Source organism: Patella vulgata, chromosome 3, assembly GCF_932274485.2.
Source record: "Patella vulgata chromosome 3, xgPatVulg1.2, whole genome shotgun sequence".
Lineage (NCBI taxonomy): Eukaryota > Metazoa > Mollusca > Gastropoda > Patellidae > Patella > Patella vulgata.
In genome coordinates, this window is record NC_065881.2 from 60,068,332 (window position 1) to 60,082,148 (window position 13,817).

The window sequence follows — 13,817 nt, forward strand, 5'->3', positions numbered from 1 at the left end:
TGCCACATTGTGCTACAGCTGGTCACATTAGGATTGTCTTCATAAAACAACACAGAGGAGAATAGACATATTTTTATTTTTTTGAAGATTTTATAAATATATTGAAACAAGTAATGAATATGAAATGTCTTTTTATTTCTTTCTAGATTTTCCTCCTCCACCCCCTCCTCCACCTCCACCCCTTCCTCCTCCACCCCCACCTCTTCCTCCTCCTCTTCCTCCACCACCTTTTCCTCCTTTACTACCACCCTTAGCTTTCTTATGTTTAAAATTCTCATAATTATGTATTCTTTCTTTTCTACTTCTCTCTTTCAAAATCTCATCTTTACTTTTTATTTCTTTCTTCTTAAATCTTTGTTTATCCTTAACTTGTTGTACTCCTTTCATACCTTTAGTATGAACTGAAATAAGATACATAGACATATAATAATAAAATGTTTAGAATGTAGTCACCTCTACAATATGTTTTTTTCCTTCGAGATGAAAGATGGTTTTATTCTAATATTAATTTGAAATGAACAGACTGAAGTGCTTTACAAACTGTTTGAATTAGATGACATATTGCAACTGAAAACATATTCAAACTTATTTATCTATCAAATGTTTGCTTCAAATCTCTCTCAAAACATTTTAATCCAAAGAAAAGTACCCCATGCAGCGAGAATCTATCTTTATCACATGACTCTATAAAGGGAGAATCCATTTTGAGCTTGTATCTGTCGTTAGTCACTGTCCATTTATCATAAATATCAAAGCCTAAGTAAATTCATGGATTATCCTCTGCCATCTTTTTCTGTGGTTTAATTGCATAGTCTACAGTACATTTAATCCTCTCAATGTTCTCACAACCATTAGCCATTAGATCAACACATAATAAGTGCTTCCTGACGTCACTCCAGGAGATACCCGCATATTTTTTGTCTTTTGTGCTCCATTTGTGTTATTCAGGGATTACAGTATTTTTCTAGTACGACTGGGTGTTTCTACTCTCCATATATATCAAAATTACCATATTTTTATATTGTAAATAACTACCCTGTAAATACTTTTGTGGGGAATGTATTTTTAAGACTGGTGTATAATAAATGTTAGAAACTTACATCTTCTATTAGTACCCATGACTGTAAAATGTTTATTTTCTTGTTGTTGTTTATCATCATCAAAGTTAGTATCTTCAATCCTATTCTTCTTCTTCCAATCATCGTAAGTAAACATAGGTCAAGGACAAATAACATGAAAATATCTTTGAATGTACAATATAATATGAATTTTAAAAACTTTCATAAAGATGTATTTGACATAAAACAGATTTATGTCATGTTCCAGACAAAATATTGTGTTGGTTTACAAATAGTGGGGTTCTTTTTCAAATAACAAAAGAGCTTCTAGAAAATGGCCGACAGCTATTTTTTTCCTTTTGTCATTATTCTAATTAAAATAGTTACTCATTCCATTAGCTCAACTTTCTCCTTGTTCATGTACATTCCTACTGAACAGACAGAGAGAGAGACATGGGATCAGTAAAACAGCACTTTAGACCACTAGGTTAAATAACTCTAAATTGTTTTTACGACAGTGGGATGCAGAAGGTTTTTTTTTTTAGAAAGAATCAGCCATTAAAATCATCAAACTTTATAGTTGAAGATTTTATTGAGCCATCTGAAAGGCCTCCCGAAATACCAATGCTGACTGCTTATCTATTTCAATCAACGTAATTTAGATATATATTATTTCAATCAGATTGACCAATGAATGGGATATACATGTCTAAAAAACAATCATATATATATATATTTAAAGGATATACACTAGATTTATATGAAGCAGGAATCCAAGCACCACTTTCTGTTCGTATTTTCTTTTTAGTAGGATCATTACCCCCGCCATCTTTAACATATCTCTTCCGCTTCCTGTCCCATTTCGATTGACTTCTCTGGTTACGTATTGTATCAACATCGTCCCCAACTATTTCTATTTCTGCTCCAGCGACTTCACGATCAAATCCTCCTAAACTAAACCTAACAACAAATAAGAATAAAAATAAAATACATAAGTTCAAACTCCAAAGGCTTACATATTTTTATTTGAGAAAAGCAAGATTTGAATTAGCTATGGATCCACCATCCTAATATGATATTCTGACATTGCCCCATAAGGACTATGGAGCAATTTTGATTAAAATACTGTTGATAACTGACACACTTTACATCCTTAGATAATAGCTTAATCAACAGAAAATATATCTAAAAGTCACTTAAATGTTAATTAACCATGCATTATGCAAGAGCTAAACTTGCCTATTGCAGGTCTTTCTTTAGGCCTGAAATGTTATCTAAATTATTTATTAGACATTAATTAGCTTATCAAGACCATAATCAACTCTTGATACCATCAATAGCTTGCGATATTAAGTGGATTTGGATACCGTAAAAATGTATAATCAAGACTTTGATTATTATCGTACAAATGGTAGTAATGACGCTCAAGGCTAGCCTAAAATGGAATCCCTGATATCTTCTTTCAGAGTGAAGCAATTTGATTGAAATTTTCATCATATTCTGTTTTCATTATCTATTTTTAACTATTATAGTGAGAACTGTCAGCTCTTTATTTAATCTTCCATAATACTCATTTAATAAGTCTAAATGACTGATTCAATCACATTATCTGTTACATACATGACAGCCAAAGTTTGATTTTGACAAAAACAAATGATTTTGTCTGTTAGATGAAAAAAACAAAACATAAATTAGACAGAACCTTCACTATGCTAAGTTTCAGATTAAGACTGAAATGAAAAGAAGATTTTAAAAAATTTGATCATAACAACAGGTAATAAACGTTAAATCTAAAATAAAACTCACCCCTTTTCTGTTTGATAATCAGCAGGTTGATAAGATAAATAATTCTCTTCATCACGTCCCAGTTTTTCTCGTTTTTTCTTCTTTCTGCTGGGGTCGTTATATTTTGTTGAAGCTCTACCATCTATGACTGTACTAAACACTGACTAGAAACAACAAATTTTGTTTTAGGTAACATGAAAAATCATCCCTACAAATCAATAATTATCCAATTGTCAAGGAGAACAGTCAGATCAATAAAATGTAAATTATGTTTACTTTTTATTTATTTTTTAGAAATATCTTCACCTTTTTGTACTTGAAATGTTTTTTATATATGTAACTATAGCCATGAAATCACTTGGCTTGATATCTGGATTAGTCAAAGTTACAAACATAATTATATGGATCATAATATTGATAACATTGAACAGGGCTTGGTTTAATTACCTGTATTTGATCAGCATTTGTCTCGTTTTCTTCACTGTGTGTGTTTTTTATTTTTCTTCTAGACGATTCATCTACAGATTGTTCCGATCTTTTATTATTTGATGATATCACCGTCTGATGTTTAGCTCGTTTTTCTCTCATTATATCAGAGCTCTTTGTTTTAGCTGTGTTACTCATTTCAAATACGGTCTGAAATATCATAGACAAAAACCAAAATAATAACAAGATGTGAGAGAGAGAGAAATGGGGTTTGACATCCACTCAGCACAAACTAGGTCATTTCGGGACTAACATATGGTTTAATTTTATTTCAATAATTCTCTTGCACGCAGGGGTCTTTAGCAGTGGGAGGAAACCGGAGGACCCGGAGAAAACCCACAAGGTTGGATTTGAAACCACGCCAGTTGACTCAATGACAGGCTTTATGATACAGCACGCACATGCTAACCATTCGGCCATCCAACCCCCCATAAGATGTAAAAATAATTATAAATCAAGCATTCTGAGAGTATTGCTAAAGCAATATATGTCCCCTATAAATTTTACAATACAAGTATAAGTGCAGGGGATTGCACTACACACAAACAAAACTGATAAGATAACCCTGCAGATATGACACAGATATTGTATGCAATAAAAAGAGAGAGAGAATTGGGGTTTAACATGAACTCGACATGACAAAGTAGGTCATTTCGGGACTAACATATGGTTTAATTTATTTCAATGATTTGCTTGTGTGTAGGGGTGTGTAGCAGTGGGAGGAAACCGGAGGACTTGGAGAAAACCCACGAGGTTGGACAGGCGACCCTACTCATTTTCACATTGACTCAAAGAAAGACATTATGATACAACACACACATGTTAACCATTCGGCCACCCACCAACCCCCTGCAAGCAATAAACAACACATGTTGATTGAAGAGAATGAATCCTCGGTAAGCATTCACTGTGCTATACAGTCCTGACCCTGTAAGACAAGAATATGATCAATCTTGTAGTCACTGATACTGTGAATACATTTCTAAGAATATATATATCCAGATGGAAGAAAGTCTGTAGAAATTTTCTACAAAAAGAAATACTACTTACTGAACGACTTTTATATGTTTTTAAGGCATTTAACAGTTTTTGTTGTGCTTCATCACCATCATTGACTTTCGATCCTAAATATATACAACCATAATTTTATATTATAAATATGCATTACCATTTTATATATGATAGATGAATGTCCCTTACCTTCAACCATGAGAAAAAGGTTGTTCTATTATGTGGATCACTCAATTAAATCTGAAGACATGTTTATCAAAAGTTTATCTAGGCCTGTGACAACACCATGATAATATCTTTGACCTTGATAATACAGCCAGTGAAATGGCACCGCCTTTTAAACAAAATTTCCTATATGTTATCAAAGGTTTTGATCAAGTAAGTTACACTTTTACAGTGGTAAATCCTTAATAACTGAATAAATTTGAAGCAGCAGTGTTTTGTGAACTGTTCATTCATGATCGCCCAGCATATTTGTGTATACTGATATCAAACTGGATGAATTTAACAAACTTTTTATCTATAACAACATAAAACATATAATGCACCAAAATTAACTTACGATAAATAGGATGAACACCTAATATCACTCCATCATTCTCCATTTGTTTGACACGTTTTACTGATTCTGCTGCTGGGTTGGGTCGTGATCTTTGATATTGTTTATAGGCATTGCTACATACTCTCTTCATTTCAGTCTGGAATGAGGAGAAATGAATATCCAACCGTTTAGAATAAAGACAAAAAATAGGCATCAGTCACTCTGAGACTAAAATATATTAATTTTTATATGTTATGCTGCTATGGGCACATAAGCATGAGATGGAGGTGGGGGGAGGTGGATAGATGGGGGCAGGTGGAATTTTGAACTGACAAAAGTGTTTCTGATTACTCATCTTTGAAATCAAACATTAAAGTGGGCTTTCTTGTGTACTAACAGTTTCAGCAAGGGACCTTGATTTTTCAGGCCATCTTAATAATTATCCGTAGAGAAATATTTGAAAGATTAAATATGTATACACATATCATCACAATTAAAAATAAACAATTTAAACGAAAACCAAACCTAACACTTTCAAAAAAGATAATTCTGTGTGCCACCTGCAGTGGACAGCTGAACTACTGCCACCTGCATCTGAAAACTGAACTGCAGAGACTGACAATTGACTTTGATTCACTTACGAGCTTGCCTTTTCTACATACCTTGATTTCAAAAAGTGTTTAGTATGTCATATCAGACTGCTAAATTAGTGTAATATGTCATATCAGACATAAATATGTTACATTACTTTGGTCTAATTAATGGTATACTTACCATATCATGTGATTCCGAATGCCATTGTTGTAATGTCTGTACATCTGATTCTAAGAAATTAGCAGGATAAGTTCCATATAATCCACTTTCATCTATAAAATAATAAATAACTGATGTACTTGACCATTTCATTTTACACTGATATTAAAGGGACTATCCCTTATTTGAACAGAGTCTCAAAAATAAAAGTCTGAGTATGTATGAAATTTAAACGCCAAAATATAGAGGAATGGTGTATTGACCGTATCTCAAAATTTCAGCTCAAAATATTGAGTCGTTTGGACTTGACCGTCAAAACTGCTTATCCGGACACGTAACCCTTTTAAGATTTCGGGTCAATTTTTTCGTTGGGAGACCTAATAATCGATTCCCGTTCATTGAGCGGTCTATGCAGTGAATGACCCAAATGATGTACTTGATAATGAAAGGTAAATTTCACCTACACATTATTTTTATACAAAAAATGTCTGTTTTTATCTAGACACCGAATAATACAGCTTGGGACACCGGTCTCCATTTCCAGATTGAGACTGACGGGTTTCAGTTATTTGAAAACTTATCACAAATATTGAGTTAGTTGCTCGGCCCTTAGGTAGAGGATTTTAAGGGATTTTAAAACAAAATTAAACAGTTTTATTCTCCAAAAAATTATTGGGATTAGCCCTTTAAAGTCTCTTTGCATCATTTAAGCAATAGGAATCACTAGCAAACTAGAATACTGTGAAAGATGAATATCATTCAAAAATGGTTCAATTAGGTTAGGTATTTATATCATACATGTATGCTAAATTAAAATTTCATCAAACTATGCTGCTCACTATCTAATAAGCCTGCAGCCATTTTTTTTAAGAATAATCACAAAAGATAGGCTTATTTTAAATCTGATTACATCCAAGCCAGGAGTTTTATCTGGTGTTGGTATTTTGATTTTCTTTTCTTAATTACATATTAAATAATCAATCTGGGTATATATTAGCATTGATTATGCTGTGACAAATTTGATATTTTAGTGAAAAATGCAAATGATGCATTGTTACTTTTACTGTACTTTGAAAACTTTCATTTCTAAACTGGACTCTTAACAGTTGAAAATATCTAAAACATCCTATATTTGGTGTAACCCTCTCAGTTTGTATGATCATGTAACAAATACATCCCTACAATTTTTATATGATTTTTATGATGTAACAAGTTTTATATAATTTAGTCCAAATCTATTTAATAATGGGACCTACTAGCAACATGCTATCAACTTTATTGTGGTCAAAAAAGATACTCATTCATGTATACACAGTTAAATTTGTTGTAAAGTTTAAATAATCAATAAAAATAAACATATTTATACCATCATATTTTGCATGGGGTGTAACAAGATTTAATGGATGCCCAAGAAAGACGTGTAAATCTATCAGATATTGTACATCATCTGGTGATATTATAGAAAATGCTGTTCCTGTTCTACCAGCTCTTGCTACTCGACCTAAAATATACAAAAATACAGACAATCAACATGATATAAAATGAAAAGAACATTTTGAGATTAACGAATATTTTATCGTTTTCATTCTATGATCACATGTGCAATGCTTAAGAGGAGAATTTTGCCAGGACAGCAGTAATTCCATCTGTTCTTAATTTTCTACAATTTATGGACTTTATTATTTGACAGAAGTATATTTATAGGCAAATGCAAGCTGTTGTTGTCCATGCATGTGTACCAGAGTCATTTTTGTAAAGACTTCAGAAATTGTCATTTGATTTTTAACTTTCACATAAGTTCAGCTTTTATTAGAGCCAAGGTTGTAGACTAGAATAAATTAGCTATCCTTAGCATATTATCTATTTCTTTATCATGTATAGCTACAAAATAATCTATTTGTAACATAATTCAAATTTATAAATATACTTACCTACTCTATGTACAAATAATTTAGCTTTTGCAGGAAAATTATAATTGATAACATTATCTAACATAGGTATATCTATTCCTCTAGCAGCTAAATCAGTCACTATCATAACTCTTACTTTCTTCATCTGAAATTTACCTACAGCTATCTTTCTAGCTGTTGGATCTAAAGAACTATAAATATAGCTACAAGATATACCAGCCTTTTCTAAAATCTGAAAGTAGGAAAAACATACATAGAATCATGCACACCCTTTAAAGAATTCAGCAAACATATATTGTCATCTGTCAATAGAAACAGGCAACACAAACCAATGACTAAGTCAAATGTATGCATTTGATATCCAGAATCCAGATACATATAAGTTGGGACATGATAAGTTAAAGAACAAAATGATATAAGGAAACATCTTTTTATCCAACATATCGTCAATAAAAGTAATGACGTCAGGTTTTTACAAAATTGCAAGCCTGGAAATAAGGTACCTGTCAGAGACAATATCAGTCACGAATTCAGACTTTGTCAGGCCTGTCATCTTGTTCAACATTTGTCTTTTGCATCAACAAGCAATTACTGCTGATGAATGATATGATGGGTGCAATAATAATATACGATGTAGACGTACATAAAATCCTTAAAAGTAAGTGTCCTGAAACAAATTTGGCTAGTACTCGGTTACTTTCTGCAAGGTGATTTGAAATTCTTTCCATGTAAGCAGGCGAAAAAGTAGGTCTAATGCAAATGTAATAGGCCGTTTCCATGTAAGCATTTTCACAGGGATTTTTTGATATGGTATAATTATAAAAGGCGGCGACTTTACACATGCAATTCACGTTCTTTATATACTAGTTTTACAGGTTAACATAATACCAGTATAAAGAGAAATCTTCACTTATGACATTATTTACATGTGATTCTCCAAACTTTTCAGAAATTTTTCCATACACATGGAAATACAAAAAGTTGCGAGCAGAAACACAGCACTTTTCAGCTGACGGAAACACGTAAATGAAAAGCGGGCCTAAATCAAACAGCCAGCTAGTCTTTGTTCAAACTTGTGCTTACCAAATTAAGATATTCAACATGATGTTTTGTAGCAGCAAACACAAAGGCTTGTTCTCTGTTAGGTATTATATTCTGTAATAAATTGACTAATAAGGCTGGTTTATCTTCAGATCTACATGATAAATATACAGTCTGAAAAATAAATTAAAATATAGAGTTTAATTTTAATCAAAATACAAAAGGAATACTTGGTTTTAGAGTTTTAATGTCACAATAGACATTCACTCTATCTGAATTGATTTTACATCAGGTGTGTACTAATTAGATAGTATCCATATTTTGAGGTAAATCTGCCAAGCCATCTCTAAGATGCTTTAGCTTTCAATTTACGAGTTGAATGTTATTTGGAATATAATTACTTTTTTCAATCATCAGTCAACATATTTTGTTCACCATATTTAATTACGTAACAATTCTACTCACTACTGTAACAGGACTGGATTGGAATCCATCTTTACAGTTAAAAAAACTGAGGATTGTTTTATTCTATCAATGAATACAATACCCATATATATTTTTCACAATTAATTTACCTTTAAATGTTCACTAAGTTTATTATCTACATCCAATCTGATTAACGTTGGATCTGATAATCCAGCTTTAGCAAATTCCACCAGTTGTTTAGGAAGTGTAGCAGAAAACAATAAGGTCTGTCTCGAATCAGGTAATCTGTGAATTATCTCGTGTAATTGTTCTTGAAATCCCATTTCAAATAACCTTTAAAGAAAAAAAAACATTGGTTGCAATACAGGCTCATCAGCCACTAACTTCGTCCCTGCTTTTATTAGCTTAACAGCTTATATAGATTTAAGAAAGATCGGACAATAATCAAGATTTTGTAACAAAGAGGCACAACTGTTGTAGTTAATATCAAAAGTAGTTGAAATTCAACTTTTAATCTATATTCTACCAGTAATCAACTGTTTTTCTATATTTTCCCAGGGGTCTGGGATAGCAGGCTCTATCAACAATTAAAAACTAACATTGTACTTTAGCATCATATAATCTACAAATTATAGAACAGAGTTGACCAATGATGAGAGCTAAATTTAATCCCACTCCTGTATCATTAACATACAGAACAGAAAGAGTAGTTTAATTTTTCATTTCGTAAAAGAATCTGAGCTATTGAATAAGATAATCTGCTGGTGAAGAAGAGTAAATATAGATTTGTTTTATCTGTATCAGTACTCACCGATCAGCTTCATCAAACACCACATACTCCATGGATTTCAATTTCAAATTCATCTCCATGGTAACATGTAAAAATCTTCCTGGCGTTGCTATAATTCTGTCAAACAAATAAATGACTTCATTATTTTTCTAAAATAAACGTTGAGGGGTGCTGGAGAAACCCTTGGATGTTCGACAGAAAACCATACACTTGGTTACATTATATAATACTGAGACTGACTTTCACTGGCCCAAGATTTTTTAAAGACACATTTTATACTCCATGTCTGCATCATAAAGTTGTGTAATATTAAACATCCTCATTCTGTCGATTTTAATTTTTTTGTGTTTGAGAGTATTTATCTATGGTGCTACCGTGAAAACATCCTAATACTGAGGTTGACTTCCACTAGTATTATTCTTTTCGGCTTTACTGAGGTTTAAGATGCTAATAATATACTTACATGTCAGGATTTTCATGCAGTGCTGAAAACTGTTGCTCCATTCTGTAAAATAAATGTTATGTTTTGTAAAAACAGTTCACCTGAATAGTGAATATATTGGAGTCTTGGCTCCAAGCCCACATATTACGAGTACATTTTCACATATCAATCAGGCACAATCGAAAATCATATTCTGCAAAATTTTGATGTCTAATCTTGTGCTCTGACTCATAGTTCAATCTGCTGACACAACCAACCATAGCCACAAGGCTAGGAAAATAATTTAGCTAAGACAAAATACCAAAAAAGCAACTTTAAAATCAATGAGTTCAAAAGCATGAGCCATTCATTTTATTTTTTTTCAAAATACATACTGAGGAAAACGCTGCAACTACATCGTAGCTCAATACATTCCTGATAGAACTCTGTTGTCAGTTAACATTATCTGAATAATTTACGTTTATTTGAACAGGTATTCTGATATGTTGAGAGTCTAAGAGATGCAAATAAACCTACCTATCACCACCCAGAATTACAGCGGCTCTTAAATCTGTCTGTTTACCAATCTGAAAAGTAATGATATGTATAAGAAAAATACACATTCGGTCGGTATCAATACTGGCTAGAAACAACATGGGATTGATAACATAAAATATAACAACCAACCTATAAATTATTTTGGCAATCATATCCAACCAAAAGAGCTATTTCGTCATATTTTGCAATTTGATCAGCATACTTAAATGTGGTTCTTTTTTTGAGACCCATTATCTTCTTGTGAACATTTAAGCAAAGGTCAATTTTATGTTTACCTCTTTTGTAAATTTTAGAGTTTGTAAAGCTAATTCTCTCGTTGGTGACATTATCATAGCCCTGGCACCATTAGAAGAATGAATTTTCAACTGTTCAAACATTGGTATCAGAAAAGCCGCAGTTTTACCACTTCCTGTTCTTGCCATAGCAACCACATCTTTACCATTCATGATGATTGGAATTGTCTGCAAGGAAAAGCAGATCAATTGAAAAAAGAATATAACATAGATTTTATTAGATACAAAATATAATTCTATATTTTCTAAAGCACTTCAATTGTCATTTAGACCCCCCCCCCCCTTTTCTCAAAATCATTATGTCAGATAAATGAAACAACGTCTACTTTACAAAGTGCAAATCAAACATTGTTTTAAAAACATACAATCTCATTATTTTGCTCTTGATATTACTGAAAAAAAAATGGCCTGTCTTTATTGAAATTTTGAAATGGGTTTAAAGCACTTTGGAAATTAACTCTAAATTAAACGACTTACTGAAATGTACCAGCTGATTGATTAAAACATATTTTACCCACTATAATAGAAATACATGTACGAGTAATTTACCTTTCTTTGAATTGGAGTTGGTATTTTATAGCCTTTTCTTTGAATACCTTTGAATACATTATTAGAAAGTCCTGAAATACAGTTAAAGATATTCATTTACCTCCTGAAAAATTTAAAATATATTCTAAGGTTAAAAGTATATTTTCTGAGACACACAGCATTACGTGAATGCATGCAGCATAGGAAATACCGAAAAAATGATGTTATCTTAACTGTATAAAAGCACAACTATATATATATATAAATTATATATATATAAATACTATAGCTATTAGGTTATTAAGTACATTAATGTAAAACATAATGGTCATCACTTAAGTTATAATTGATAGATTTGAACAATTTATTACTCAAAATTTTGTTAATGATAGTACTTGGTGTCAAACTCTATATTCAAATTTCATTCTGGCAGGCAGCGTCTTAAATATAAGAAATAAACAAAATTAAATAGTAAAATTAAGACATATCAATGTTTCCATTCTCTGTTAACTTGCTACCTTATCCCAAAGCCCAGCATTTCCTATGTTGAGAATACTAAATTACCCATGGATTGAAAGCCACCAGATTTCTTTTTCTTTCTGTTTTGAGTTTTGACTTGATCTCTTGTACTGGCAAGTTCATCTTCAAAATTTTCTTCATATTCTTCATCGTGTTCAGACTAAAGGAATTAAAATATCAATGTACAGTCATCATCACTATTATCATTAAGTTAGTAATTGTGGGCTTTGTCATTAAGAGAAATGAAATGAAATGGGGTTTAACGTCCTACTGTTCTGCTCCTAAACTGGGCTAATGAAGACAGGCATACGCCATACAGTGTGCGATGAGGGAAATTTTGCCCAGGCAGCGGCACTACCGCCTACTCTTCTTATATCGAATTCCAACTGCCAAGGGTTCTTTTACGTGCACGCTAATGTGTACACAGGACCTCGGTTTTTTGTACCATCCGCAGGACTAGACAGCTGTCCTTGTCAGGCCCTCCGTCCTGCATCACTGAAAAGGGGAAACCACGTCGGAAAATCTGGATGAACTTTCAGGGCCAATGCAGGGATCGAACACTCGACCTTCAGGCTAGCGAGCCAGCGTCTTACCCACTTAGCCACTGTGATCATTAAGAGAGGGAGAAGAGAGAGTGACAAATGGGGTTTAATGTCCACTCGACACAAACTAGGTCATTTCGGGACTAACATATGGTTTAATTTTATTTCAATAATTCGCTTGCGTGTAGGGGTCTTTAGCAGTGGGAGGAAACCGGAGGACCCGGAGAAAACCCACGAGGTTGGACAGGCGACACTACTCCTTGTCACGTTCAACCAGGGATTCAAAACCACGCCAATTGACTCAATGACAGGCCTTATGATACTGCGCGCACATGCTAACCATAGGACGGTTCCTGAACGTACAGGGTGAGTGTAATCAGACCTACTTACAGAGCTGAACTAGACTTGAACTAGAATAAAGACCGGTATTACAAAAATACAATTTAATGAATTTATATGTTATGAAATCAGACATTATTTTTTATGGCAACGCTTTAAAAGAGGTTCAGCCCCATTTATAATTTTTCTAGTTATACCTTTTTATTTGAAAACTTGTCAGAAACAACCTCCAATTCATCTTGATCGTCTTCCATTCCTATTTGTTCGTCATCGCCACTATCATCATCAATATCATCATAATCTTCTCTTTTTTTTCTCTTTGGAAATGTCTTTTTCTTACTCGATTTAAATTTACCCGAGGAACTGGATGGTTTGGTTGTTTTGCGATTGCCATTAATTTTAGACTTTTTGGTCGGAGTTGATTTCTTAGCTTTTACGTTTGTCATGTTGTCAAATTAATTAGTAAACAACAACACGTGCTGAAATTTCTATTTGGACCGATTTCTACTCTCTTTCTAAAGAGCTATAGAGGTGGAGCTACTCTCATTATATTCTGGGATCAGACCGCCCATGTGAGATAGAATGTGAGGTAACTCCTTTTGAAAAAGTGCCTTTACAAAACACGTTTATGTCAATTGCTCGTGATAATTTTAATATGCGACGTTCCTATTCTTGAAATCTATGTTTGAGGTTGTGACCACCTACCTTTTTTAAAGGGAAAAGTAGATCAGGACTGGGGCAATTACATTGCCAATGTAATTAATTACATTACCATTACTTTTTAAATGTTATCATTACAATTACTTTCTCATTTTT

The 13,817-nt window shown here is 32.8% G+C and overlaps 1 protein-coding gene across 1 annotated transcript; it reads right to left on the bottom strand.

The window, feature by feature from the left end:
• Window positions 1-132: 132 nt before the first annotated feature.
• Window positions 133-13,500, bottom strand: LOC126815166 (ATP-dependent RNA helicase DDX54). Its single transcript, XM_050540724.2, has 19 exons — window positions 13,199-13,500; window positions 12,166-12,280; window positions 11,623-11,693; window positions 11,056-11,241; window positions 10,760-10,809; window positions 10,265-10,306; window positions 9,823-9,918; window positions 9,161-9,344; window positions 8,628-8,759; window positions 7,566-7,776; window positions 7,001-7,135; window positions 5,656-5,747; window positions 4,903-5,038; window positions 4,380-4,453; window positions 3,291-3,479; window positions 2,865-3,007; window positions 1,806-2,018; window positions 1,101-1,207; window positions 133-401 (listed from the first exon to the last, which is right to left on the bottom strand). Exons 1-19 carry the CDS (start codon window positions 13,445-13,447, stop codon window positions 133-135), a joined length of 2,694 nt encoding a protein of 897 aa, XP_050396681.2. The 5' UTR covers window positions 13,448-13,500.
• Window positions 13,501-13,817: the final 317 nt, after the last annotated feature.

Coding starts and splice junctions, on each gene's coding strand:
- LOC126815166 (XM_050540724.2), bottom strand. CDS start 13,447: ATGACAAACGTAAAAGCTAAGAAATCAACTCCGACCAAAAAGTCTAAA. Junction 10,810..11,055: donor CTCTAAAATTTACAAAAGAG/GTAAACATAAAA, acceptor ATTACTTTTCAG/ATTGGTAAACAGACAGATTT. Junction 2,019..2,864: donor GATTATCAAACAGAAAAGGG/GTGAGTTTTATT, acceptor ATTTGTTGTTAG/GTTTAGTTTAGGAGGATTTG.